The following is a 26,971-nucleotide window of genomic DNA, read 5'->3' as shown; positions in this document are numbered from 1 at the left end:
TGGACTGAAAGTTCCAACCTTCTAATCACATGGTTATCCTAGCAACCGGCCCCCACATTTAGGTGCTTCTAAAAGTCATCTTATTAAAATAACAAGAGACACCCTGATCATTTTCATCACTTAAGAAATTCCAAGGGTTTTAGGAGCTCAGCACCAGAAACAGGGATGAAGACCAAGTGCATATTTATTATATATCACAGTGTCACACAGAGGGATGGCCCACACACTTCCATCTTTTTGCAAGTTCACAGGACCTGAGTCTAGAAGCAGGTCAGTTTCATTCTGCAGAAAGACTCACCTCCTGAGGTTTCTCAGGGCTCAGGTGACCCAGAGAAAGGAAAAGAAAGATATATACTTGCCTTTTAAAATTTATGTTCTTGGACTTTCCTGGTGGCACAGTGGATAAGAATCTGCCTGCCAACACAGGGGACATGGGTTTGATCCCTGATCTGGGAAGATCTCACATGCTACAGAGCAACAAAGCCCATATGCCACAACTTCTGAGCCTATGCTCTAGGGCCTATAAGCCACAGTTACTTAACCTGTGAGATGCAACTATTGAAGGCTGTGAGCCTAGAGACTGCTCCCTCACAGGAGAGGCCACTGTGATTATAAGCCTGAGCAGTGTAACGAAGAGTAGTCCCCGCTGTCTGCAACTAGAGAAAGCCCGTGCACAGCAATGAAGACCTAGTACAGCCAAAATAAATAAATGTTTTTAAAAAAATAAACTGATGTTCTTTTTAGACTGGCACCCCTAGATATTCTTTCTTAGAAACTCTGGAACTAATAGGATGGAAGAAAGAGTTTGAATAATGGTTCCAAAGGCTGAGTTTGGAACAAAAATGAGAAAAGCTTCAGAAACAAAAATGCGTTACAGATTCAATTAGGTCCAGCCTCCTCCAGGAAAGGAATCCATTTAGCCCAGCTCTGATTTGGTTTAGGCCCCCATCTCCATGGGGCTCAGCTGAAATTCTTGTGATTGCTGCCATAGGACAGCCCTGGGGTCCCTTCACAGTACCTCCCTCCTGCTTTGTCCTGTCTCTAATCTATTTTCATTTATTTCTAAGAAGAATTTTGTTAGCCACTAATTTGACTTCTTAGACCTTAAGGGCAACCGTCCTCATCTGGGCTGTCTTATCAGGGAGCCTGCTTCTTTCCCGTGAGCTCTGCACACTGCTGACTCCCTCACCCTGGCTAGACTAGCTGCTTTGTTAGCAGTGCCTTGTTAACTGAAGTCAGAAGGAAGAAGTCAGACCTCATCCCCCTCAATAGCCATTTTTATTGAGATGTAAATTACACTGTAGTGCTTTTTCTTTTCTCATTTCCTACGTTGAAGCATTTTACCTTTTGAGGATCTTTTAAGCTTTTCCTGGACCTGAATAGGGAGCCCAGGCTCAGTCCCACACAGGGCTCCTCTCACACCCACAGTTATGAGCTATTTCAGCACATTCAAGGAAAGCTCCGAGCACAAGCTGGTGTGTGTCTACTCCAGCCTGCACCCTGATTTCAAGTCCTCCCCCTTAAATTGATGACTTAGAGCCTGCACATCTATTGTTCCCATTTCTTAATCTGCTACAATGATTCTTAACCTCTTTGGTCATGTTCTTATTTATGAATATTGTGAGAACCACTGACTCACCAGAGAAAATGTACACACACAGAACATTTATATATGTATATATGGTGGGGAAAGGGGATATAGGGACCACTTGAAGACTCTCCATGGACTTTCTCGAGGCTAGCAGTCTCTAGGTTAAAAATCTCTCCTCTAAGTGTGAATCATCACACATATGGACAGATGGGAGGGAGACGGGGAGGACAAGAAGGTGTGCAGAGGTGAGGTGTCATAATCATCAGTGATGCCTTCAAAGAGGAGTTTGACAGTCTCTGACTCTGGTACTTATGACAGGCCCCTACTAACCTGAAATAGGGAACAGTAGTTTGAAGAGTATGTTTCTGAGCCAAGAAAGGAGAAGATGAGAGAATGATCCTAAAATGAGTGCATAGTGATTAAAAGTTACATTAAAGGAAACAAATAGAAATTTACCTATCAGAAAGTGTAATCCCAGCGGTGACAAGGAGCCAAGTGAGGAACCTGGACTTGTACCTCTACCAGGCAGTAAACAAGATATCCTCCACCATACTCCTGTTGGAGCAATGGTGGAGAAAGCCAGCTAAAACAGAAAGTTGACATAAAATTCAGAATCTCAGTGTCATACTCAAAATGTCCAGGTTTCAATTGAAAATCACTCACCATAAGAAAGATGAAGATTTTAATCTTGATAAAAAAAAAGACAATCAATAGATGCCAACTCAGAGATAATAGATTTTAGACTTATCTGACAAAGATTTTAAAGCCCATGATAAATATGCTTAAATAGTAATTACAAACATCCTCAAAACAAATGAAAAAATAGAGTACTGCAGCAAAGAAATTAACACAGAAAAAGCAAACAGAAATTTAAAAGCTGATAAATACAACTACCAAAACATACAGACTGGAGCTTAACAACAGAACAGAAAGAAGAATGAATTAATGAACTTGAAGACAGAGCAATATAAGCTGTCCAATCGAAAAAACAGAGATAAAATGACTAAGAAATTCAGCAAAGCAGGAGGATATAAATTAACATACAAAAGTCAGCAGCATTTAATTACACTGAGAGGGAATAATGCCAAAAGAAAATTAAGAAAACAGTTCTACTTATAATTGCATCTAACCACTTTAGCATTCTTGCCTTGAGAACCACATGAACAGTATGAAAGGCAAAAAGATATGACACTGAGAGATGAACCCCCCAGGTCAATAGGTGTTCCACATGCAACTGGAGAAGAGCAGAGAAATAGCTCCAGAAGGAATGAAGAGGCTGAGCAAAAATAGAAATGATGCCCAGTTGTGGGTGTGTCTGGTGGTGAAAGTAAACTCAGATGCTGTAAAGAACAATATTGCATACAAATCTGGAATGTTAGGTCCATGAATCAAGGTAAATTGCAAGTGGTCAAACAGGAGATGGGAAAGGTGAACTAAAATGGATGGGAAAGGGTTAATTTAATTCAGATGACCATTATATCTACTACTGTGGGCAAGAATCCCTTAGAAGAAATGGAGTGGCCCTCACAGTCAACAGAAGAGTCCAAAATGCAGTACTTGGGTGCAATCTCAACAATATCAGAATGATCTCAGTTTACTTCCAAGGCAGACCATTCAACATCAAGGTAATCCAAATCTATGCCCCAACCAGTAATGCTGAAGAAACTGAACAGTTCTATGAAGACTTACCAGATCTTCCAGAACACCAAAATAGATGTCCTTTTCATCACAGGGGATTGGAATGCAAAAGTAGGAAAGCAAGAGATACCTAGAGTAACAGGCAAGTTTAGTCTTGGAGTACAAAATGAAGCAGGGCAAAGGCTAACAGAGTTTTGCCAAGAGAAGGCACTGGTCATAGCAAACAACTTTTTCCAACGACAAAAGAGATGACTGTACACATAGACATTACCAGATGGTCAATACCAAAATCAGATTGATTATATTCTTTGCAGCTGAAGATGGAAAAGCTCTATAAAGTCAGCAAAAACAAGACCGGGAGCTGACTGTGGCTCAGATCATGAACTCCTTATTTCAAAATTCAGACTTCAATTGAAGGATGTAGGTAAAACCACTAGGCCATTCAGGTGTAACATAAACCAAATCCCTTATGATTATACAGTGGAAGTGACAAATAGATTCAAGGAACTAGACCTGATAGAGTGCCTGAAGAACTATGTATGGAGGTTTCTAACACTGTACAGGAGGTGGTGATCAAAACCATTGCCAAGAAAAAGAAATGCAAGAAGGCAAAATGGTGGTCTGAGGAGGCCTTACAAATAGCTGAGAAAAGAAGAGAAGTGAAAGGGAAAGGAGAAAAAGGAAAGGTACACCCATCTGAATGCAGAGTTCCAAAGAATAGCAAGGAGAGATAAGAAAGCCTTCTTAAGTGAACAGTGTAAAGAAATAGAGGAAAGCAATAAAATGGGAAAGACTAGAGATCTCTTCAAGAAAATTAGACATACAAAGGAACATTTCATGCAAAAATGGGCACAATAAAGGACATGAAAGGTATTAATCTAATAGAAGCAGAAGAGATTAAGAAGAGGTGGCAAGAACATACAGAAGAACTATACAAAAAAGGTCTTAATGACCCAGACAACCATGATGGTGTGGTCACGCACCCAGAGCCAGACATCCTAGAGTGTGAAGCCAAGTAGGTCTTAGGATGCATTACTACGAACAAAGCTAGAGGAGGTAACAGAATCCCAGCTGCGCTAGTTCAAATCCTAAAAGATGATGCTGTGAAAGTGCCATACTCAATATGGAAGCAAATTTGGAAAACTCAGCAGTCAGGACTAGAAAAGGTCAGTTTTCATTCTAATCCCAAAGAATGTTCAAATTACCATACAACTGCACTCATTTCACACGCTAGCAAGGTAATGCTCAAAATCTTTCAAGCTAGGCTTCAACAGTACATGAACCAAGAACTTTCACATGTACAAGATGGATTTAGAAAAGGCAGAGGAACCACAGATCAAATCGCCAACATCCACTGGATCATAGAAAAAGCAAGAAAATTCCAGAAAAAACATCTACTTCTGATTCACTGACTACACTAAAGTCTTTGACTGTGTGGATCACTACAAACTGTGGAAAATTCTTAAAGAGATGGGAATAGCGGACCACCTTAGCTGCCTCCTGAGAAACCAATATGCAGGTCAAGAAGCAACAGCTGGAATCGGACACGGAACAATGAACTGGTTCAAAAATCTGAAAGGAGCACATCAAGGCTGTATATTGTCACCCTGCTTACTTAACTTATATGGAGAGTACATCATGAGAGATGCCAGGCTGGATGAACCACAAGCTGGAATCAAGATTGTTGGCAGAAATATCAATAACCTTAGATATGCAGATGACACCACTCTAATGGCAGAAAGTGAAGAGGAACTAAAGAGCCTCTTAATGAAAGTGAAAGAGGAGAGTGAAAAAGCTGGCTTAAAACTCAACATTCAAAAAACTAAGATCATGGCATCTGGTCCCATAATTTCATGGCAAATAGATGGGGAAACAATGGAAACAGTGATAGACATTATTTTCTTGGGCTTCAAAATCACTGCAGATGGTGACGACAGCCACAAAATTAAAAGATGCTAGCTCCTTGGAAGATAAGCTATGACAGACCTAGACAGCATATTAAAAAGCAGAGACATAACTTTGCTGACAAAGGTCTGTATAGTCAAAGCTATCATTTTTCCAGTAGTCATGTACGGATGTGAGAGTTGAACCATAAAGAAGGCTGAGCACTGAAGAATTGATGCTTTTGAACTGTGGTGCTGGAGGAGACTCGAGAGTCCCTGAGACAGCAACGAGAGCCAACCAATCAATCCTAAAGGAAACCAACCCTGAATATTCACTGGAAGGACTGATGCTGAAGCTCCAATACTTTGGCCACCAGATGCGAAGAACTGATTCACGGAAAAGACCTCGAGGCTGGGAAAGATTGAGGGCAGGAGGACAAGGGGGTGAAAGAGGATGACATGGCTGGATGACATCATTGACTCAATGGACATGAGTTTGAGCAAAGTTTGGGAGATAGTGAAGGACAGGGAAGCCTGGCATGCTGCAGTCCATGGGTTTGCAAAGAGTGAGACATGACTGAGTGACTGAACATCAACAGTAAACAAAATAGAATACTGAGGAATTAACTTAACCAAGGATGTAGGAGACTATACACTGAAAAGTATGACACTGCTGAAAAAAATAAGACGACATAAACAGAAAACATCCCATGTTCATGATCGAAAGACTTGTTACTGTTAAGATTTAATAGTACCTAAAGCAACCTATAGTTTCAGTGAAATCTCTTGTCAAAAGCCCAATGGCTTTCTTTTTTTAGAAGTGGAAAGATCCATCCTAAAATTCATATGAAAGCTCAAGGAACCCTAATAGCATAACAATTTTGAAAAAAAAGTTGGAGGATTCATACTTTTTGATTTTTAAATTTACTGTAAGACTGCAGTAATCAAAACAAGGTGGGACTGGGATAAAGACAGCCATGAAGGTCAATGGGATACACGAGAGAGCTGAGAAATACACTCTCATATATATGTCACATGACTGTTGACAGGAGTGCCAAGACCACTCAATGCAGAATGGACAGTTTATTCAACAAATGGTGCTGGAGAAACTGGATATCCACATGCAAAAAAATGAAGATAGATCCTCACCTAATACTATATTAAAAAGAGTAGTGCGTGGGTTAGATTTAGTATAAGAGCTAAAACTACAAAACTCTTAGAAGAATACACAGAGGAAAAGCTTCATGATACTGAATTTGGCAATGTCTTCTTTCAATATGGCACCAAAAGCACAGACAACAGAGAAAAAATAGACAAGTTGAATTTCATCAACATTAAAAATGTGCACCAAAAGACAAGATCAACAGAGTAAATAGTAAAAATCAACAGGCAACCCATAGAATGGAATAAAACATTTGCAAATCAAATTTCTGGTAAGTGGTTAATATCCAGAATACATAGAGAATGCATAAATTTCAACAACATCAAAACAGTGCAGTTCAAAAATGAGCAAAGGATTTGAATAGACATTTCTCCAAAAAACATATACAAACTGCCAAAAAGCACATAAAAAATAAGCTTAACATCACTAATCATTAGGGAAATGCAAACAACCAGAATCAATGAGATACTAGTTTTCACCCACTAGGATAGCTATTATTAACAAAGAAAGAAACACACAAAAGAGAGACAAGTATTGGTACAGAACTAGAGAAACTGGAACCTTTATGTATGACTGACAGGACTACGAAATGGAAAAGCCACTGTGGAAAACAGTATAACAGTTCCTAAAAAATGTGAAACATAGAATGACTATTTGATCCAGCAATTACCCCTCTGGTTATATACACAAAAGTGTTAAAAGCAGGGACTTCAACAGATATCTGTATACCAGTGTTCATAGCAAGCGTTATTAACAACAGCTAAAAGGTGAAAACAACTTAAATGTCCATGGATGATGAGTAGTTTAAAGCTGGAATATTCATATTATGATATATTATTCAGCATTAAAAGTGAAACTACATGGATGAAACTCGTTGAACATTGTGTGCATGCTAAGTCGCTTCAGTCGTGTCTGAGTCTTTGCGACCCCATGGACTGCAGCCCACCAGGCTCCTCTGTCCATGAGATTTCTCCAGGCAAGAATACTGGAGTTGGTTGCCATGCCCTTCTCCAGGGGAACTTCCTGACTCAGGGATCGAACCTGTGTCTCCTGTAGCTCCTGCATTGCAGGCAGATTCTTTACTGCTGAGCCACCAGGGAAGCCCCAAGTAAAAAAAGCCAGTCACAAGAAGACAAATGTTGTATGATTCCATTGATGTGAGGTACCTAGAACAATCAAAAACAGAGACAGAAAGTAGAATAGTGGTACCCAGGACTTAAGAGCGAAAGGAATAGAGAATTCTTGTTTCGCGGGTATACAGCTTCAGTCTGGAATAATGCAGAAGTTACAGATATGGATAGTGGTAGTGAATGTAATTAATGCCACTGAAAATAAAATATCTACCTGCAGATTCAAGAAGCTAAGTGAATCCAAATAAGAAAAATCCAAGAAAATGCACATCAAGGCATTCTAGTCAAACTTCTGAAAACTAAAGACAACAGTATCTTAAAAGCAGCATGAGAAAATGATACCTTGCCTATAGGAGAAACACAATTTGAGTTACAGTGGCTTTCTCATTAGAAACCATGGAGGCCAAATGTACAGTGGCACATTTTTCAAGGACTGAAAGAAAAGAACTGTTAAGCCAAAAGCCTGCATTCAGCAAAATAGCCTTCAAGAGATAAGGGGAAATCAAAACATTCTCAGATGAAGGAAAACTAAGGGAATTTGTCACCAGCAGATCTCTTCTAAAAGAATTGCTAAAGCATTTCTCTAAACAGAAAGGAAGTAATAAAAGCAGCAATCTTTGAACATCAGGAAGAAAGAACATGGTAAGCAAAAATAAGGGTAAATGAAATAGAGTTTCATTCTCCTCGTAAGTTTTTTAGATAATCTTTGACAGTTGAAACAAAACTTATAACACTATCTTCCGTGGTTCTATATGTAGTGGAAATGTTTAGGACAATTATATTCAAAATAGGGGAGGGAAAAAGACATAAAGGGAGGTAAGGTTTCTTGAACTGGTAAAATGAGGACACCAGTAGAAGTGTGAAGAGATACCATACACAACTGAGTATGTCCCTGTGTTTGTGTATATATGTCTCATTGCAAACGACCCTGATGCTGGGAAAGACTGAAGGCAAAAGGAGAAGGTGGAAGGATGAGATGAGATGGTTAGTTAGCATCACCAACTCAACGGACATGAATTTGAGCAAACTCCAGGAGACAGTGGAGAACAGAGGAGCCAGGCATGCGGTCCATGGGGTTGCAAAGAGTCAGACACAATTTAGCAACTGAACAATAACAACAATGTCTATGTCTGTACATAAGACCAGAGTAACAATTTAAAAATCTACACAAATACACTAAAAAACATTACAGAACAGAATTCTTTTAAAAAGTTAGCTATCCACTGGAAATGAAAGAGAAAGAAAAGCGAAAAAAAAAAAAAATCAGAATAGACAAATTTTTCTAAATGGCAAACTTAAAACCCTAATATATGAATGACATTATGTAAGTGATCTATGTAAGAAGTGTAAATTTCTTATCTAAAATATACTAAATGATAGATTATTAGAATGGATTTTTTAATGATCCAACTATATGCTGTCTATAGGAAACTCACTTTAAATATAGCGATACAGGGAGGTTGAAAGTAAAAGGATGGAAAAAGATACACCATGAAAAGCACCACTCATCAAAAGAAAGTTGGAATGGCTATATTAATATCAGATAAAGACGACTTCATAGAAAAGAAAATGATGCTAGAGACAGAGAAGGATATTATATTTTGGAAAAAGGAGGTCAATTTACCAAGGAAACATATTAAAAGCAATCCTAAATGTGTATGCACTAAACAATCCAGTTGAAAATATGGGAAACAAAAACTAATAGAACTAAAAGGAGATACAGGCAATAGACTTACGGATATGAGTATAGCTGGGGACGCAACACCCACTGTCAACAACAGACAGAAGAAATGGACAGAAAATCAGCAAGGAATACAGAAGAGTTTAACAACATCACCAACCAACAGGATCCAACTGACATTTATAAAACTCCATCCAGCATTAACAAAATACATGTTCTTTTTTAAGTATCCATAAAACATATACCAAGAAGGACCATATTCTGGGCCATAAAACAAGTCTCAATAAATGTAAAGGGATTCAAGTCATCCATGGTAAATTTTCTGACTCCAGTGGAGTTAAATTAGAAAACATTAACACACACACACCACAATATTTGGAAGCAAAACGAAATCAGCATCTCCTAGCTCTGTGTCTGTGACTTTGTCCACAGAATTGATCTAATCCAATCTCCTCGTTATTCAAATGAGGAAACCTAAGCTCAGGGAGGAGACATGATGTCTTCAGGGATCTCAGGTACTCAATAAATAAATTTGCCTTGGATCAAGTGATTAGGTAAACACAGCAACACAAAGTCAACTCTTTCTGGAATAGCTACTCCCACTGGAAGACACACACCTCAGCTCAGCACATCTGTCGCCCCTTCTGAGCTCCTTCCTCTGGACACTCAGCACCTCTCATCTTCCTTTGTCACACACTGTCCTTCTATAACCCTGTTTCCTGGTTTTGCCAAGCTCCTCCCAGAGTAAAGGCCAAGTCTTACTCATTATAGCTGCTTAGACAGTATTTCACCTGCAATGTGGGAGACCTGGGTTTGATCCCTGGGTTGGGAAGCTCCCCTGGAGGAGAGAGGATGGCAGCCCACTCCAGTATTCTTGCCTGCAAAATCCTATGGACAGAGGGGCCTGGTGGGCTACAGTCCACGGGGTCGCAAAGAGTCGGACACGACTGAGCGACTAAGCACAGCACAGACACTATATAGACCTTTTAAGGCAATTTTGCCTGCTAGGAGGACAGGTCCTTCCAGGGGGCCCTGTACAAGGTGCAGAGCACAATGAAGTTGCAGGGGTGCTGTGAGCTCAGGCAGGTCATCAAAGGCCTTGGGATTCCCTGGTGCCCCTAGTGAAGGGCCCATCATAGCTCTGGAGCTACCTGATGTGTTGTATGTGGGTCTGTCTTCTTACACGCCCAGCCCATGCCCACTACCCGCTACCCCACTACTCTGCTTTCATCCTGGATGGGCAGAGGAAAACGTGCCTGCATTTCCCTCTCTTGTGATCTGACTGCAGAGGATTTTATCATGCATACATTTCTTTTCTCTCTGATTTATATCCATATTTAAATCCTGCTTGGGGAAGTCATTTATTGGATTCCCTCAGGCTTTTGGGAGAGAGTATATGAGATCCTTGATAAGCTTAATATATTTTTATTAAAAATTAATAAGAAAGCTATATTGTTTGCAACTTTAAATTATAATTTGATTCAATTCATTTTATTTAATATATGATCACAATTCTAAAATTACTTTTAAAAAAAAGCTGTGATGAGATTGAAATCAGTTCTGGGGACCCTATCTTTTAAAGACCGCATCTTTACTCCTGAGTGAACCATGCCTGTCATGTGGCAGACAATCTGTGCTTCCATTCCTCCTGTGACATTTAGAGGCAGTTCAAGGGGGGTAGCAGCCCCCCTTGAAGGCTTCAAATAGGTCCTCAGTGGGAGATTACGCCAGGCTCTTTTTAAATGCTACCATTAAAAAAATAAAATTTAATGGAAAGAGATAAGCTTTTCCCAGCATAGGCCAGCTCTGGTTTTATACTTTCTTAATCTGTTTTACATACTGCTGCAGGAAATTAAATCAAAACTGTTCTCTCTGACTTGTGTATGTGTGGCAGTTGGGCAGGGCTGAGAGAAGGGAGACACAGAGCTACCGGAAACAATTGTTCTGGTTTGTCAGAGACTTACTGTAACTTTGTTTGAGGTAGGGGAGCCCTCCTCTTCTTGCTGGACTGCGGGGCTGTGGCCACCGCAGAGAGCCAGTCTGTGCTGACAGCTCCCTAGGCTCCCTTCTTACATCACTGAGACTCATGCCCCAGCCCACCTGGAGGCCCAGGTGGCATCCACAACAAGGACCAGATGCCTTACCTGACCAAGTCTGAGTTTCAGCTTCCTGTACACCCAAATTGACATATTACTCAACACACACAGAACACAGTCACCACCATATTTTGCACATTACTAAATCCTATTTCTTTTTTTTTTTTCTTTTCCTTCCCTCCTATCCCACCCATGGCTCTGAGAAAATTACAGTATTTACTTGTTCATCATATTTACATTTAGTTTTACCTTCTAGACAAATGATATGGACTTTTTTCCCTAGGCTCTTCATATTGGTCCTCTGCTCCCAGCTAGGCCCATTTCTGCTCTGCTTCTAGCCGCCCCTGTACATAAGCTCCTCTAATCTTAGGATCTCAGATCTTACATATACACACCCAGGGATTGTTCCCACCCCACTTTTGTTTCCAATGCTGCATTCATCACCAAATAAGAATGAAGGTCAAAACCAGCAGCATCCTGACTAGGAAGACCTTCGCGGCGCCTCAAGGTGTTGCAGAAGTCACATCTCAGAGACCCTCCAGGCCCTCTCCTTTGTCACTGCAGACTCTCAGCAGGGGAGGCCACACAGCACAGTCATGGAATGAACATTGGGTTCACCTTGGGGCCACTCTCAGGCCAGATATGAGGACATTGGACCAGATGGTCTTTATGGTGCTTCTGCAAGGGGACAGGCTGGGAGGTGTGGAAGTGAGGCTTCCCTTCCTGGCTGTGGCTCTGTGGCTGCTGAAGAGCTGCGAGGCCAGAAGCCTCCTGCTGGCACCTGCCCTGTTGTGGGATGAGCAGGAATGAATGGGAAGGCTCCAGATCAGCCACCATGAACTCTGGCTCATAAGGAGTAGGCCTTATTCTTAGAGCTGGAAGGGAGGAGACAGCGAAGCGAATGACTAGAAGAATGGCAGTGAGGAAGGAATCTGCAGCTGTAACAGGTCTGAAAACATGCAGATGAGCCGGACCCTGTCTGAGTGGTACGGAGGTGACTGTCCTAGCCTCTGAGTCAAGTCCCCAAGAAACATCTTCTGGGGAGGAACCTGGAGAAATACACCAAGGAGGACAAAGAGAAGCTGGTTTGGGACTTCTGAGAAACAAAGCCAGGCCCTCACCCTGCAGAGGAGAACTGTGAGGAGTGGGGAGGCGAGAGCCCCCATCGTCAGGCTGGCCTTTCTCTGGCCCACCTGTCCATGGAGTGGGGTAGAACATTATGTCTCTTCCTGCAAAGAGCTTTTCAGGCAGTGCTCCTGGAGCATTCATTCCTTTTATCAGATCACAAGTACATCTGGCCCTCTGTTGAGCAGAAGGGAGAACATGTAAGCAGCTTTTGAGGGAGAGAATTTCCCGTGAAGGGCTTTCAGCATCTCTCCAGTCTCTCTGTCCAATCACGCTCTCACATATGCCTCTGCCTCAGACCCTGAGATGTCCAGAACAATGGAGCACCAAGGGGAGTATGGGGAGGAGACAGGAGACGTTTGTTCTCTGACTGGCATCAAATATTTGATTTTGATTTTCTGCCCAAAGACATCTCACCGAGTTTGGCTGCCTCCAAGGTGCGGGCTATTCCCAACACCTCCCCCTCCATCTCAGACACCCCTCACTCCACCCACTCTCAGGATTTGCTTGCAGATACTACACAGGGCAGATCCACTCAAGTTAATAAGAACCAAATCCCACCACCCTGACTCCATCACAGCCACCTTCTGGCTTTCTAGCTAGGGTGTCATGGGTGATGGGTTTGCAGGATTACAGCTGACTCCATAAGCAGAGCTCTTTTCCAGGCTGGCACACCTGTGCTGGAGGTGGCGGGCCTTTCTTTCCCTTTCTCTTTTCTCTCAGCAGCTAAATCTAGACCCCATCTGTCTGCCTGTTTTCCTTCATTCCAGCCTAAAGGGAACATTTTTAAAGAGGCCCCAAAGCCAGGAACACAGGTGGAAAGTGCTCCTAGTCCGGAACACTTTGCTTCTTCCACTCTCAGGTTTCCTCCTCAGGAGACTGTGTGCCTCAGCTTTAAAGTCTCTATGGCTTTAAAGATGCTCACACCTAGGAATCCCTCCTCTAGGAATGCATCTTAAGCAGATACTCAGCAAAGGCAAAAAAAAAAAAAAAAACCCTATGCTAAAAGATCTACATCACAACAAAAAAAATTGGTAGTGATCTGAATTTCTAAGAGTAGCTCAGTGAATAATAATCTATAAACCTGATGAAATGAACTGTACACAGCCATTAAAATGGTAATTATGGTTGGCTACAAGTTACCACTGAATAATCAATAGTTGTTATTACTTGTTGAAAGCTTACTCTATCAGTTGTTCTCAACCCTGAGGACATGAGCCTCTCCCGAGGCCAGGCTCACCTCCAGAGAACAGGACTCAGCTGACCATGTGTGGGGCCTTTGGAAGCCCACTGGTTGATACTGCTGTGCACCCAAGGCTGAGAGCCACGGCACTGCCTGCCAGGTGTTCTTCTGGGTGCTTAAAAACCCCAAGGTGTGTTTACCTATCTCTTGAGGCACATTTACATGGAAAACAATGGATTTGATGACCGTTCTGTTTGTTGTCATTCAGTCGCTCAGTCGTGTCCAACCCTTTGTGACCCCATGGACTGTAGCCCACCAGGCTCCTCTGTCCATGGGATTTTCCAGCCAAGAATAATGGAGTGGGTTGCCATTTCCTTCTCCAGGGATCTTCCCAACCTAGGGCTCAAACCCACATCTCCTGCAATGATCAGCAAGTTCTTTACCACTGAGCCACCAGGGAAGCCCATGAATATAGTCACTGCACCGCCTGGCCCATACGGGGACAAACCCTGACCCTGGTGTAATTTATTAGTACCATGCTCTAACCAACTGAGCTGACCAGCCCTTCTGTTTGGGAGCCCCCAGTTTTGGAAGCTCAGGATGCTATGGTTTATCTTTAATTTACTGCAAAACTATTTTGTGGATATTTTGATTATTTATTGCTCTGTAACTAACCATCCCAAAACTTAGCAAAGTGAAACATCCACCCTTTTATTACGCTCACAGATGATTCGGATCAGTAATTCAAATAGGTCACAGGAGGAATGGCCTGCCTCTTTTCCATAATGTCTTGGGTGTCAGCTGGGAAGACTGGAATCTGGCCTATGCCAGAAGATCTACACCATAACAAAAATTTAGTAGTGATCTAAAGTTCTAAGAGTAGCTAAGAAATCTGGCTGAAATCATCTAGAGGCTTCTTCATGCACATTTCTGGTGTTCAGGCTAGGATGATTTTAAAGATAGGTTCACTCAGAACAGCTAAGCCTGTGTGCCACAACTATTAAGCCTCTGCTCCAGAGACCAGGAGCCACAACTGCTGAAGCCTACGTGACTTAGCGGCTGTGCTCCACAATGAGAAGCCACCACAGTGAGGAGTCCACACACCACAAGCAGAGAGGAACCCCGACTCGCCACAACCAGAGCAAAGTCTGTGCCGCAGTGAAGACCCAGCACAGCCAAAAGTAGTACATAAATAAAATTTAAAGATAGGCTCAGCTAGGACTATCAACCAAAGCATCTACCCTTGGCTTCCCCATGTGGCCTGGGCTTCCTCACAGCATAGAAGCTGTTTCCAGGAGCAGGCGTACTAATGAGCAAGGCAAAGGTTGCATGGTCTTTTTGACCTAGCTTTGGAAGTTGACAGCATTAATTCCATCATACTCTATTACTATAGTGGTCACAAATCCAGATTTCAGAAATATTTTGGAGGTAGAACTGACAAGATTTAGTGAAGAATGAAGGCAATGAATGTCAAAATGCAAATGCTATAATGCCATATAACACGAAAAGAATACAAAAAGTATATGTATATGTTATATGTATCATATAGATGAGAAATACAGCATGAAAAAATGAAAAGTTAAGGTGATAACAGCATGGTACTTAATCATTAATATTAATCATTTTAGCAACTCTTCTTAAACCTCTGTTAACTACCTACACCAAATCTAAGCTCTAATAATCCCTGGAGATCATTGTTGGACACCAGTTCCAGCGAGACTCAAGCAGTAAGTCCAAGCACCACATTAAAATCACCCTTGTCACTTCATTTCTAGTGTGGAGAACCACTGTGCTGATCATACTGTAAGCTGCGGGTTTCTCCGGGCTCCTGGCCCAAGAAAAGATGAGGAACAGGTGGGGACCTGCCTAACTTGGGGATCTAATCCATCTTCTTTTTCCTTCAGGCTTTTGATATTATGAGAGTAACACATGGCAGAGAGCACAGCCTTATTGAAGATTTGATTCTACTCTTAGAAGAATGCGACGCCAACATCAGAGCACCCTAAGAGAACCCCACAGAGGGAGAGCCAGCTTGTACCTTTATTGAATGCCTTATTGAGGTCACACTGTATTTTGTTTGTTGTGTGGACCTCCTCTATTGGAAATGCTGTTCCATATTTACTTAGGTAAATAAAAGCAGACATATGGTTTGCACACCACAAGAATCCTTAGTTGTAGAGAAGCATGATTATAATATTAAAAAATTTGGTTGAAAATACCGTCTGGTAATTGTTTTCTTTGCTTTCTTTCATTGGTAATGGTAATGTTTAAGATCTCAACATTAAAGATAGATAATCCTATTAAAAGCATAACAGAATAGGTTGTAACTTTCTCCTTGGATATATGTTGAGAGTTGGATAGAAATCAATGTTTTCACATTTGCTTCCAAGCAAAAGTTAATGTTTCTTTTGGCAAAAAGCAAGATTTTCAGATACTGTCCTCACTGCTTGTGGTAAACGATATGTGTGTCCATTATTCACTTCCAAATATGTCTCCAACACAAGTTTTTTTCTAAATCTTAGAAAGAAGTCATATTAGGTTTATTAGGTTTTATTAGAAAAGGACAGGCAATCTTAATGGAAAAGAAAAAAAATTCATATGTCTCATGGCTCTTTGTGTAATTCATTCTGAGCATTTCATAACTCTTTGTGTGTGTCATGCTTTGGGGGAAGGAACTTTTTTCTGTAATTCTCTATGTCTAAGGTTCGCCCATGTGATCTGCACAGCATGAGGCACCATTACCCTGCAGGAAGCAGGGCTCTAGCACCCCAGTTCCAATCAGGCTTGCTCCTTTCCCTTTTTTGCTCACTAGTTATTCCCCAGTTCCATGGCCTGCTTTTCCTCTTTCTGCTTTAGACAAATACAGAAACTTTTTCTTTTCCTCTAGTAGATGCAAGGTAACTTCTCTTACAGCTCAGTGATCCCGTGAGCAGTTTAGTCCCCCGTCCTCAGAGGAGACTCTGGTTAAGTAACTGAAGCCCTTGGATTCCTGCCGCTGACAGGATTCTCAGAGAGCTTCCTGTCCCCCACACCTGATTTTACAAGCCAGGAAATGAGACAGAGTGACAGCAGAATCCAGAGCAGCAACTCCTCTTCCTTCAGGAGCCTCGCCCACCCTCACGGAGGGAGGGGCGAGTCCTCCGGCCGCACGGGGGCACTGCAGCGGCAGGCAGCCGTGTCGGAATCACACGTGATCGAGCCGGGAGGAGCCAGCCTCACTTTGCAGCAGAGAAAGCTGACACCTGGAAACGAGTCCACGTGCCTCACACCTGGCGGTCACTGCGATCAGAGAAACGTGCCTGATCTCCTGCATGCTCATGAGTCCCGCAGCCATTTCATCTGTGTGCCTGGCTGGAGCTGCTGTCTGTCAAGTATTAAGCATCTATAATGCACACAGTATCTCCCATAGCCACAGCAACACCACAAGGTCGGTGTTTTGAAGCACATTTTATAAATAAGGAAACAGAGGCCTAGAGTTAGGTGCTCAGGGATCTCTCCTGATTTATTAAGTGACCTTGAGAAAGTGGCTGAACCTCAGTCTTTTTGAGAGACCAGTTCTAACCAATTCAGTAGATATATATTAAATGGTTGGAGAACTGCCAGGTGGGGAAATGGTAAAGAATCTGCCTGCCAATGCAGGAGACACAAGAGATGCGGGTTCAATCCCTGGGTCACAAAGATCCCCTGGAGAAGGGAATGGATATCCACTTGCCTGGAAAACCCCAAGGACATAGGAGCCCAAGGGCTACAGTCCATGGAGTTGACAACAGCTGGACACGACTGAGCATACATGTATATTAAATGATTATTGTGTTCTTAGGAGAAAGAGATACAAAATCTGAATAAGATGTACCCCTCATTCTCAAATTGCACAGTTATAGTATTTGTATTGGTTAGCTTTTACTGTACAATAAAATACTCCAAAATAAATTATTTTGTTCACTATTCTGTATGTCAGCAATCTGGACTGAACAGTTGCTTCTGGTCTGGCCCAATCTCCATACACCCCTGCTCTTGCAAAGTCACAATGCAAGAGCGTGGATCCGTGGAGAGGAAGAAGCTGCAGCCACATATGAAAACCACCATGGCAGCCCCCACACTATTGCAGCATAAACTCACATTTAGTGAGTTTAATGAAATCCATAAACTTGGCGTGGCTGATCTCAGCTGTGCACACTCACTGTCTGCAGTCGCTGGCAGGTCAGATGGGGAAACCAACAAAGGTCCACCTACTCAAAGCTATGGTTTTTCCAGTAGGCATGTATGGATGTGACGGTTGGACCATGAAGAAGGCTGAGCCCTGAAGAACTGGTGCTTTCAAATTGTGGTGCTGGAGAATACTTTTGAGAGTCCCTTGGAGAACAAGGAGATCAAACCAGTTAATCCTAAAGGAAATCAACCCTGAATATTCATTAGAAGGACTAATGCTGAAGCTAAGCTCCAATACTTTGGCCACCTGATGCAAAGAGTCGACTCACTGGAAAAGACCCTGATGCTGGGAAAGACTGAGGGCAGGAGGAGAAGGGTGCAACAGAGGATGACTGATTGGATGGCATGATGAACTCAATGGACATGAGTTTGCGCAAACTTCAGAACATAGTGAAGGACAGGGAACCCTGGCATGCTGCAGTCCATGGGGTCGCAAAGAGTCGGACATGACTGAGCGACTGAACTGAACTGAGCAACTGAACAACAACAGAGGCCAAAGCCAATCAGAATGCCAGTCCAGAATAGAGGTTGGCTAAACTCCTCTCATGGAGAAGGTGATGGCACCCCACTCCAGTCCTCTTGCCTGGAAAATCCCATGGACGGAGGAGCCTGGTAGGCTGCAGTCCATGGGGTCGCCAAGAGTCAGACAGGACTGAGCGACTTCACTTTCACTTTTCACTTTCATGCATTGGAGAAGGAAATGGCAACCCACTCTAGTGTTCTTGCCTGGAGAATCCCAGGGACAGGGAAGCCTGGTGGGCTGCCGTCTATGGGGTCGCACAGAGTCGGACACGACTGAGGTGACTTAGCAGCAGCAGCAGCAAAATCCTCTCAAGGACTTCCCTGGTGGCTCAGACGGTAAAGCATCTGCCTACAATGCGGAAGACCCAGGTTCAATCCTTGGGTTGGGAAGATCTCCTGGAGAAGGAAATGGCAACCCACTCCAGTATTCTTGCCTGGAAAATCCCATGGATGGAGAAGCCTCGTAGGCTACAGTCCCTGGGGTCGCAAAGAGTTGGACACACTGAGCGACTTCACTTTCACTTTCAAACTCCTCTCAGTCAGAAGAAATACAAAAGGCACTGCAAGGGTATCGATCTGGGGAGAGGAAGATGCTGGGGCTATTCATGCAGTCCACCATGGCAGCCCTTAAGCTATCTTAGTGGTACAGAACATTTGGTGAATCTGATGAAACCCACATACCTTCCTTCTAGGGAAACACACATATGGGCAATTTGCTTATAGGATCAGGCATTCTCTTCATCTCCCTATGGCCCATCAGTTGATTCCCTGGGGTCCTTCATCTATGAAAAACAGACTCGCTGCCTATCAGAAACACAATGAGTTTTAGATTCATTAGGAAAAGAAAAAGGTCATAATAGAAGGTAAAGGTAGCCAACTTACATGCCGAATGAGCAGAATTCACTAACAGAGCCCTGTGTTTGCCAATTTTCTGAATAAAAGTGATCAGTCAGTGATGATCCTGGATTAAGAGATTTGCCTTCATGCCTCCTAGAGAAAGCATGATAGACTTTTAAATCCCTCTTAGCTCACCTCCAATTTTCTGAGAAAAGGGCTCTTAAGAGGAAGGGGCCCAGCTTGCACCAACTTTTAACAGCAAACATTTAAACAATGGTAAACATTTACCAAACAACTCTACAGGAAAACAATTTGGGAAAAGCGGAAAGGAGATGGAGAATATAATTTAAAACCCACGTCACTGGTGGCTGACAATTTATTGCTGCCCCAGCCTCCATGTCTGCTATTTCATTAATCCATAGTCATTGTAGCGGCAGGCTTTTTTCACGTCAGTAACTTGATGCCATTAGTTGCTCCTCTGGGATAAGAACACATTTAAACTGAAAATGAACACACCGGGCATAATTTATAGCCATGCCATGTGGATGCCCATACTGCAGGGGAGGAAGGCTGCCTGGAAGCCTGCTCACTGGGAGAGCTCAGCACAGGCTTCCTTCAGCCAAGCAAGAGTGCGGGGCGGGTAACAAGGGCAGTCACCCTGTGATGAAGCCAGACAGCCACAGACCACAGAGGCCCCTCAGTCAAGCCTCACTGCAGGGATGAAAGAGAAATTCCATATATGGGCGCCCTCCCCTGAGTTGTGCCTTGAAAACTCTTTTCTGGCCCAACCAGGAGGTAGCCCACTGGGCTTCCCCAGGGACATGGTTGTTCTGAGCACTGTCTTTGGAGCAGCATAAAGTATCGTGAAAAGCAAACACTGACACAGCTTTAGGAAAACACCAGAGCCCTGCTTTCGCCTGAGCTCTGTAAGAGATCAAGCTGGTTGCGGAAGCTCAGCAGCACCACACCCAAAGTGGCACACTCCCTTCACGTTTTTGAGATCTGTAAACATCAAAATGCTATTGGCTCAGTCAATATACTCGAAACCAATTCGAAACACATCAAAACTCTGAACATGTACACACAGCTACATGTAAGATGGATAACCAACAAGGACCTACTTGTACCGCACATGGAACTCTGCTCAGTGTTATGTGGCAGCCTGGATGGGAGGGGAGTTTGGGGGACAATGGATACATGCGCATGTATGGCGGAGTCCCTTCATGGTTCACCTGAAACTATTACAATGTTGTTACTGGGCTATACTCCAATACAAAATGAAAAGTTAAAGCAGATTATCTTCCATTAAATAATACATCAAAAAACAATTCTCTGCTCTGCATATTTAGCTTAGCTCCATCATCATCTTTCTACCCTTCAGCACAGAAACTTAAGAGTCACTGACTCGTCCCTTGTCCTTCATCAGAGGACTAAGTTCCGTCTATTCATCCTCTGAAATGCTTTTTTAAATTTCAGCCCTTTTTATCCCTATCCATTCCTAGGCTCTTTGCAGGCCGCAGCACTTCTGCAAAGACTCCCTCACTGATCTCCTTGCTTGCCGTCCCTCTGTTTCCTGTTGTCCATCTAGCTGCCAGTCATCTTCCCAAAACACCGATCTTGTTTTTACCTCCTATATCTCCTCTGCTCAGAAACTTACAGTGCCTCCCCATTGCCACTACACTCAAAAGGCGGTCTTCAGATTGGCACTGAAACTACCAACTCTTATGCCTACTGATTCCCATGTGAACCTGCAACCTAGCTGGATCAACCCCACCCCAACTCCAAGCTCCTGAAATAGGCCCTCTTCTTTACCAATTCCTTACTTTGTTCACACTGACCCAAAACTACCTTTCTTCTCTATTTAAATTGAATCCATTCTCAAAGGTCTAGCCCAAGCCTCCTCCCCTTTTTTTCTTTTTTAAAAACCATTCAAACATGTTAGTCTTATAACAAGAATTACTATTTTTGATGCTCAAGTTGTATCAGTCTTGGCTATTGGAATAGTCTTCAAGCTGGATCCTGTTTCCAATGAGTTGCTATGTTTGGGGGAACACTTTTTTACTAGATATTCCAGGCTCATCTTACACTTTTGCACTGTAGATCTGGAACTAACCATTCTCTGAGGATCTCTGGCTTCTTTTACTAATGAAAGGTATATCAGAAGCCCTGATCCAGGTACTGTGTTTGCTTATTACTCCCAGAGTCACAGCTTTCTAGGCCTTTTTAAAATCATGAGCTCACATTGATACCACTGATTAAACTTCAGCATCTGCAGGGCTCCCCTAGTGTCTCAGCGCTAAAAGAATTCACCTGCCAACGCAGGAGACATGGGTTCCATTCCTGACCTGGGAAGACTGCACATGCTGCGGACCAACTAAGCCCAAGCACCACAACTGAGCCTGTGCTCTAAAGCCCAGGCTCTCCAACAAGAGAAGCCCCTGCAGTGGGAAGCCTGTGCACAACTAGAGAGTAGACCCTGCTTGCTGAAACTACAGAAAAGCTTGCACAGCAACAAAGATCCAGCACAGCCAAAAAAAACATTATATTTTAAAAAAATCCAGCATCTAGGGTATGCTTCTTCTTCCTCCTCCTTCCATATTTGTACTTCTCTCATACACACACAATAGTTGCAAAATTATGACTATGACCACTACTAACAGAAAAACTACTAAGTGAAATTTAAGTTTTCTAGTGCTTTCTGTTCTTAAGCAAAACAGACTATTTTCAGAATACTATGTTTAAAATTTTGAATTAAATTTTCCTATGTGGTTATGTAATCAATTTGATATCCAATTAGGTTTCTTTTTTTTATCTGACTTTACAGTTTGTCCCATTATTGATGTATGCTGGTATATAAATATCAAAGTAATATATTAATATATATTATATTTTGCTACTATAAATAATGCCATAATGAAACACTGTGTGCCTATTTTTTATTGTCCTATGGCAAGAGATGTACACTCGGGGTAATTTCCTAAAAGTGGAATTTATGAATCAAATGGTAAATATATATATAGTTCAGTTCAGTCACTCAGTCATGTCCGACTCTTTGCAACCCCATGAACTGCAACACGCCAGGCCTCCCTGTCCATCACCAACTCCCGGAGTTGACTCAAACTCATGCCCATCGAGTCAGTGATGCCATCCAGCCATCTCATCCTCTGTCGTCCCCTTCTCCTCCTGCCCCCAATCCCTCCCAGCATCAGGGTCTTTTCCAATGAGTCAACTCTTCGCATGAGGTGGCCAAAGTATTGGAGTTTCAGCTTCAGCATCAGTCCTTCAATGAACACCCAGGACTGATCTCCTTTAGGATGGACTGGCTGGATCTCCTTGCAGTCCAAGGGACTCTCAAGAGTCTTCTCCAACACCACAGTTCAAAAGCATCAATTTTTTGGCACTCAGCTTTCTTCAGATATCATATATATAGTAGGTACTGTCAAATTTACCTTGACAGGGGTAATATAATTATGCCTGTTTCTCCTCAGCCTTTCCAACAGAATGGCTTCTTCTAAGCTGACAGGTGAGAAATAGTAGGTATCTCAATGTGGTTTAAACTTGCATTCTCCTTATTAGTGAAGTTGGATGTCTTCAAATATTTAAAGACTTTTTGCCTATCTTTTGTGAACCATCTTTACATGATTTTTGTCCATTTTTCTATCAGAGTTTTTGTTTCTTCCCCTCATAATCTTTATATAATAGGGAGATTTTTCCTTTATAATAAATAATCTCTCAGCTTGTCATTTGCTTTTTGACTTTGCTTTACTTTTTTGCCCTGAGTTCCTTTGGACAGAAGTTTTAAAAACATTCCATAAGAACTCTACTCGATGATAAACCAGCTTCCAGTTATAAAACTGGTAAGCACAACCAATTTTCCTCACGTGCTTCTTGACTCAACAATTCATAAGTTTGTTAGGTAGGAACTTAGGTATGAGGAAGGAGGAGTGGCCTAGCTAAAAAGGATGCAAGCTGATCTCTAAACCCCATCCCAGACACACCAAGGACAGCTCACAGATATGCTACAAAAATAACCACAGAGACTTTTCTCCCTCCTGCACATGTGCCCTAAGCACACGGTGGATACAAAATAACCACAGGGACTTAAAGTAACCTTAGGCAGCTAGGAGCCCATTAATGGTTCATAAATATTCTACACATATATACATCTGATTATAACAGACAGGATTATGGGAAGACATACACAACAGAGCCTGCTGTCATTTAACCTGCAGCTGTCAGTCGGCCTTGAGCATATGCCTATTTGCACTCCCTTTCTTGACTGGCGGTGGGTACAAGCCCTATTCTGCACAGGGCACAATCAAAAGGAAGAGATAGGAAGTATGAAAAGGGGGAAGCCAAGAGGGATGGGGAGGATGACTCCTTTGCGGTTGGTTCACTCCCACGTCTTGGGAATGTCTGTGTAATAAAAGGTCTGTCTGCTTGAGCTGAACTGAGCTGTAACTTGTCTGTTGTTTTAAACCTTTTAGTCCATTATCCAAATTTTTGTTGCAATGAGGCAATAACTGAGGAAGAGAAATAAACTGACCTGACATTTGATGCCACACTTGATGTCTTGGGAGTGTTAACTCAAAGGTTGGGACCTGAACCCCAGCCACTGGCTTACTTTTCCAAGAGGCTCAACCCAAGTGCCTGAGACTGGCCTCCCTGCCTTTGAAACCTTACAGCCTTGCACTCCTGACAGAAGATGCCTTAAAATGCTCTCTTGGGGGCAAGCTGACTATTCTTATCACCCACTGAGTGAAACAATTGAAGAGGAGAGGACATTTATGGATATCTGATAAAAGGATCCTCAGATACCAAGTATTGCTGATGGAAAATCCAGGACTGACTATATCTCCTTGTGAGGTTCTTAACCCAGCTACCCTTCTGCCCACCCAAGGGCTCTCTCCCCTTCTACTGTTGTCTAGAAACCATTAGACCATTGGATAAAGCCCCGAGAGGGACTGTCAGAAGATCCTTGACCAATCCTGAGAAAATTTGGTACACTAATGGGAGCAGCTTTGTCTTAGACAGAAAAAGGAAAGCAAGACATGCAGTAAAGTAGTCTTCAATTTGGAGACCACTGGGGCTAAAACTTTACCACCAGGAACTTCAGCCCAACTGGCTGAGCTCATAGCTCTGACCCGAGCTTTAGGGCCGGGGAAAACAAAAGCAGTAGCTATTTACACTGACTCCAAGTTTGCCTTTCTGGTGCTATATGCACATGCTGCCACTTGGAAAGAGAGGGGCCACATGAGCGCCCGAGGTCCCCAATCAAATATGCTGACCAAATCCTTAGGCTCCTGGAAGCAGTCCATCTGCCCACTGAGGTTTCCATCTCCCACTGCAGGGGACACCAAAATCAAAGTAGAGAGGTGGCACGAGGAAACCAAAAATGCCAATCAGGGACCTAAGAGAGCAGCATTACAAAACTGTGATGTAATAGGGGTCGCCACCCTAGTTCCACAGTCTACCTTGCCGGAAGCTGCTTCATATATGAAGGCGAGACACTCAAAGCTAAGAGTGAGGGCTTTCAACAAGATCATGTGGGGTGGTTCCAAAAGGAGGGACTCTTCTTTCTGCCTGGGAACCTCGAATGCAAGTTGGTCAACTCCCTATATGCCACCACTTATTTAGTAGGCAAAGTCCTCCAGAGATTACTAGAAAGGCCTTCAGGGGAACAGGCCTCCAAACGACCATAAGACAAGTAGTCTCCTTGTGTCCCACTTGCCAATTAAACAACCCCCAAGGAGCTTGAAAACCCTACCTGGTCCAGCCCAGTGGCAAGGGACCTATCCAGGGGAAGACTGGCAGATAAGACTTTACCCAGATGCCAGTTTCTCAAGGATATAAGTACTTACTAGTCATTGATAGATATCTTCACAGGCTGGGTAGAAAGGCTTTCCCACCTGGACTGAAAAGGATGAAGAAGTGGTGAAAAAGCTACTCCATGAAATTATTCCAAGATTTGACCTGCCAGGCGGCTACAAAGTGACAACAGGACATCATTTACCTCTTAAGTCACCCAAGGGGTTTCTAAAGCATTGGCCATTACCTATTACCTCCACTGTGCCCAGGGACCTCAATCTTCAGGAAAAGTGGAAAGAGCCAACCAATTCTTAAAATTAGCAATAAAAAAGATACCCCAGAAGACCTCCTTCAGCTGGAAAGAGGCTTTACCAATAGCCTTCCACCAAACTCACATTGCTCCTTAAGAACAGGTTGGTTTTTAGCCCTGATGAGATGTTGTATGGAGACCTTTTGTTTAAGTCAATGACCTCTTTCTAGATCCAGAGACTCAAACCCTCCAATCTTACACTATGGCCATTGGGCAATTCCAACAAGAAATGTGCTTGTGGGGTGTCAACCAGAACTCCAAGGATGGACTCTGAGGGACCACCACTGTATGCCCCAGGAACTCAAGTCCTAATTAAGGTTCGGAAGTTAAGGTGACTCCTCAAAGTCTCAACTCCAGCTCACATGAAAGGGTCCCTACCCTGTAATACTTTCTACCCTCACAGCAGTCAAGGTACCAGGGCAAGACTCCTGGATTCACCACGCTCGAGTCAAGCCATGGAAGGAAACGGGGGAAGACACCCAATAAACTTGTGAGCCTCTGGGAGACCTCCGATGTCTATTTAGGACTACAGATAAGTCATTCTGACAAACAACCAAAAAATGAAGTTCCTGGGGATAAGCTTTCCTGGGATGGCCCTTACATTCAGCCTGGGCTTTGTTGTTGTCTTTCTCTCTCTCGGTTTGTGTTAGTCAGGGAACTCCTTTTCATGTCTGTTACTGGTTCTATAGGACCATACTCAGGACACTGCAATGTGGTTTCTGTATCTCCTGTGCCTTACTGGTTTGAGTTACTCTTACACCGACCCCTTAAGTCCAGCCATCACAGAAATTATGAAGACTTTCAATAAGACTAGCTACTGGGTATGGCCCGACCCAATACTTAAGAAGCTGACTTATATCAATAGATCAGGACTGACCACCAAACACTTCACTTGAAACTAATAAAACCCTGGACAAGGTCATCACAGCAACATCCTGGTTTCTGTCAATCGAGGATACGCCCTTACAGTCGTTCTGGCCTGTAATTCCGTTTGCTTCCTGTTTCCTGAACTTTCTCTCTTGGTTTATTTCTACTCATGTCAACAAGATACAGGCTGGTTCCAATGCAACATGGATACCAACCCCTGACCTGACAACTTCCTCATACCGCCCCCCCAGATGGACATCAGCAGCTCTTACCAGCCCCTCTTGTTGACAGCTAGCAAGTGATGGACACTCAAGGCCCAACTCAGCAGGAAGTAGCCAGAATGAAAGACACCCATTTCCCAAAGAATTGGGGTCCATACACTTGAGGAGGGGAACATCAGATAGGAAATTAGGCATGAGCAAAGAGGGGTGGCCTTGCCAAAAAGGATTCAAGCTAATCTCTAAACCCCATCCCAGGCACACTAAGGAGAGCTCACAGATATGCTACAAAAAGAGCCACAGAGACTTTTCTACCTAGGCATACAGTGGATACAAACTAACCAGTGGGCTTCCTCAAGTAACCTTAAGCAGCTAGGAGCCTAATAATGATTCACAAATATTCTACACATATATACATCTGATTATAACAGACAGGATTATGGGCAGACATGCACAACAGAGCCTACTGTTACATAACCTGCAGCTGTCAGTCGGCCTTGAGCGCATGCCCATTTGCACTCCCTTTCTCGACTGGTGGTGGGTACAAGCCCTGTTCTGCACAGGGCACAACCAAAAGGAAGAGACAGGAAGTATAAAAAGGGGGAAGTCAAGGGGGATGGGAGGACGACTGCTTTGCTGCTGGTCTGCTCCCATGTCTCGGGAGTGTCTGTGTAGTAAAAGATCTGTCTGCTTGTGCTGAATTGAGCTTAA

At 43.0% G+C, this 26,971-nt stretch overlaps 1 protein-coding gene and 1 long non-coding RNA gene across 3 annotated transcripts in view; one reads left to right on the top strand and one right to left on the bottom strand.

Moving 5' to 3' along the window:
• The window catches only part of SMYD3 (SET and MYND domain containing 3), a 726,401-nt gene extending 710,693 nt beyond the window's left edge, over positions 1-15,708 (top strand). For both annotated transcript variants that reach the window (XM_043485558.1, XM_043485559.1), the window contains one exon: positions 15,394-15,708. In XM_043485558.1, coding sequence (XP_043341493.1) covers positions 15,394-15,495 — 102 coding nt within the window. In that variant the 3' untranslated portion in view covers positions 15,496-15,708. The remainder of the gene's footprint in view (positions 1-15,393) is intronic.
• The window catches only part of LOC122452138, a 62,149-nt gene that overhangs the window by 13,370 nt on the left and 21,808 nt on the right, over positions 1-26,971 (bottom strand). The window lies entirely within an intron of this gene.

This window comes from Cervus canadensis, chromosome 13, assembly GCF_019320065.1.
Source record: "Cervus canadensis isolate Bull #8, Minnesota chromosome 13, ASM1932006v1, whole genome shotgun sequence".
NCBI lineage: Eukaryota > Metazoa > Chordata > Mammalia > Artiodactyla > Cervidae > Cervus > Cervus canadensis.
The sequence above is the reverse complement of the archived record's forward strand: the minus strand, read 5'-3'. Positions and strand labels throughout refer to the sequence as shown.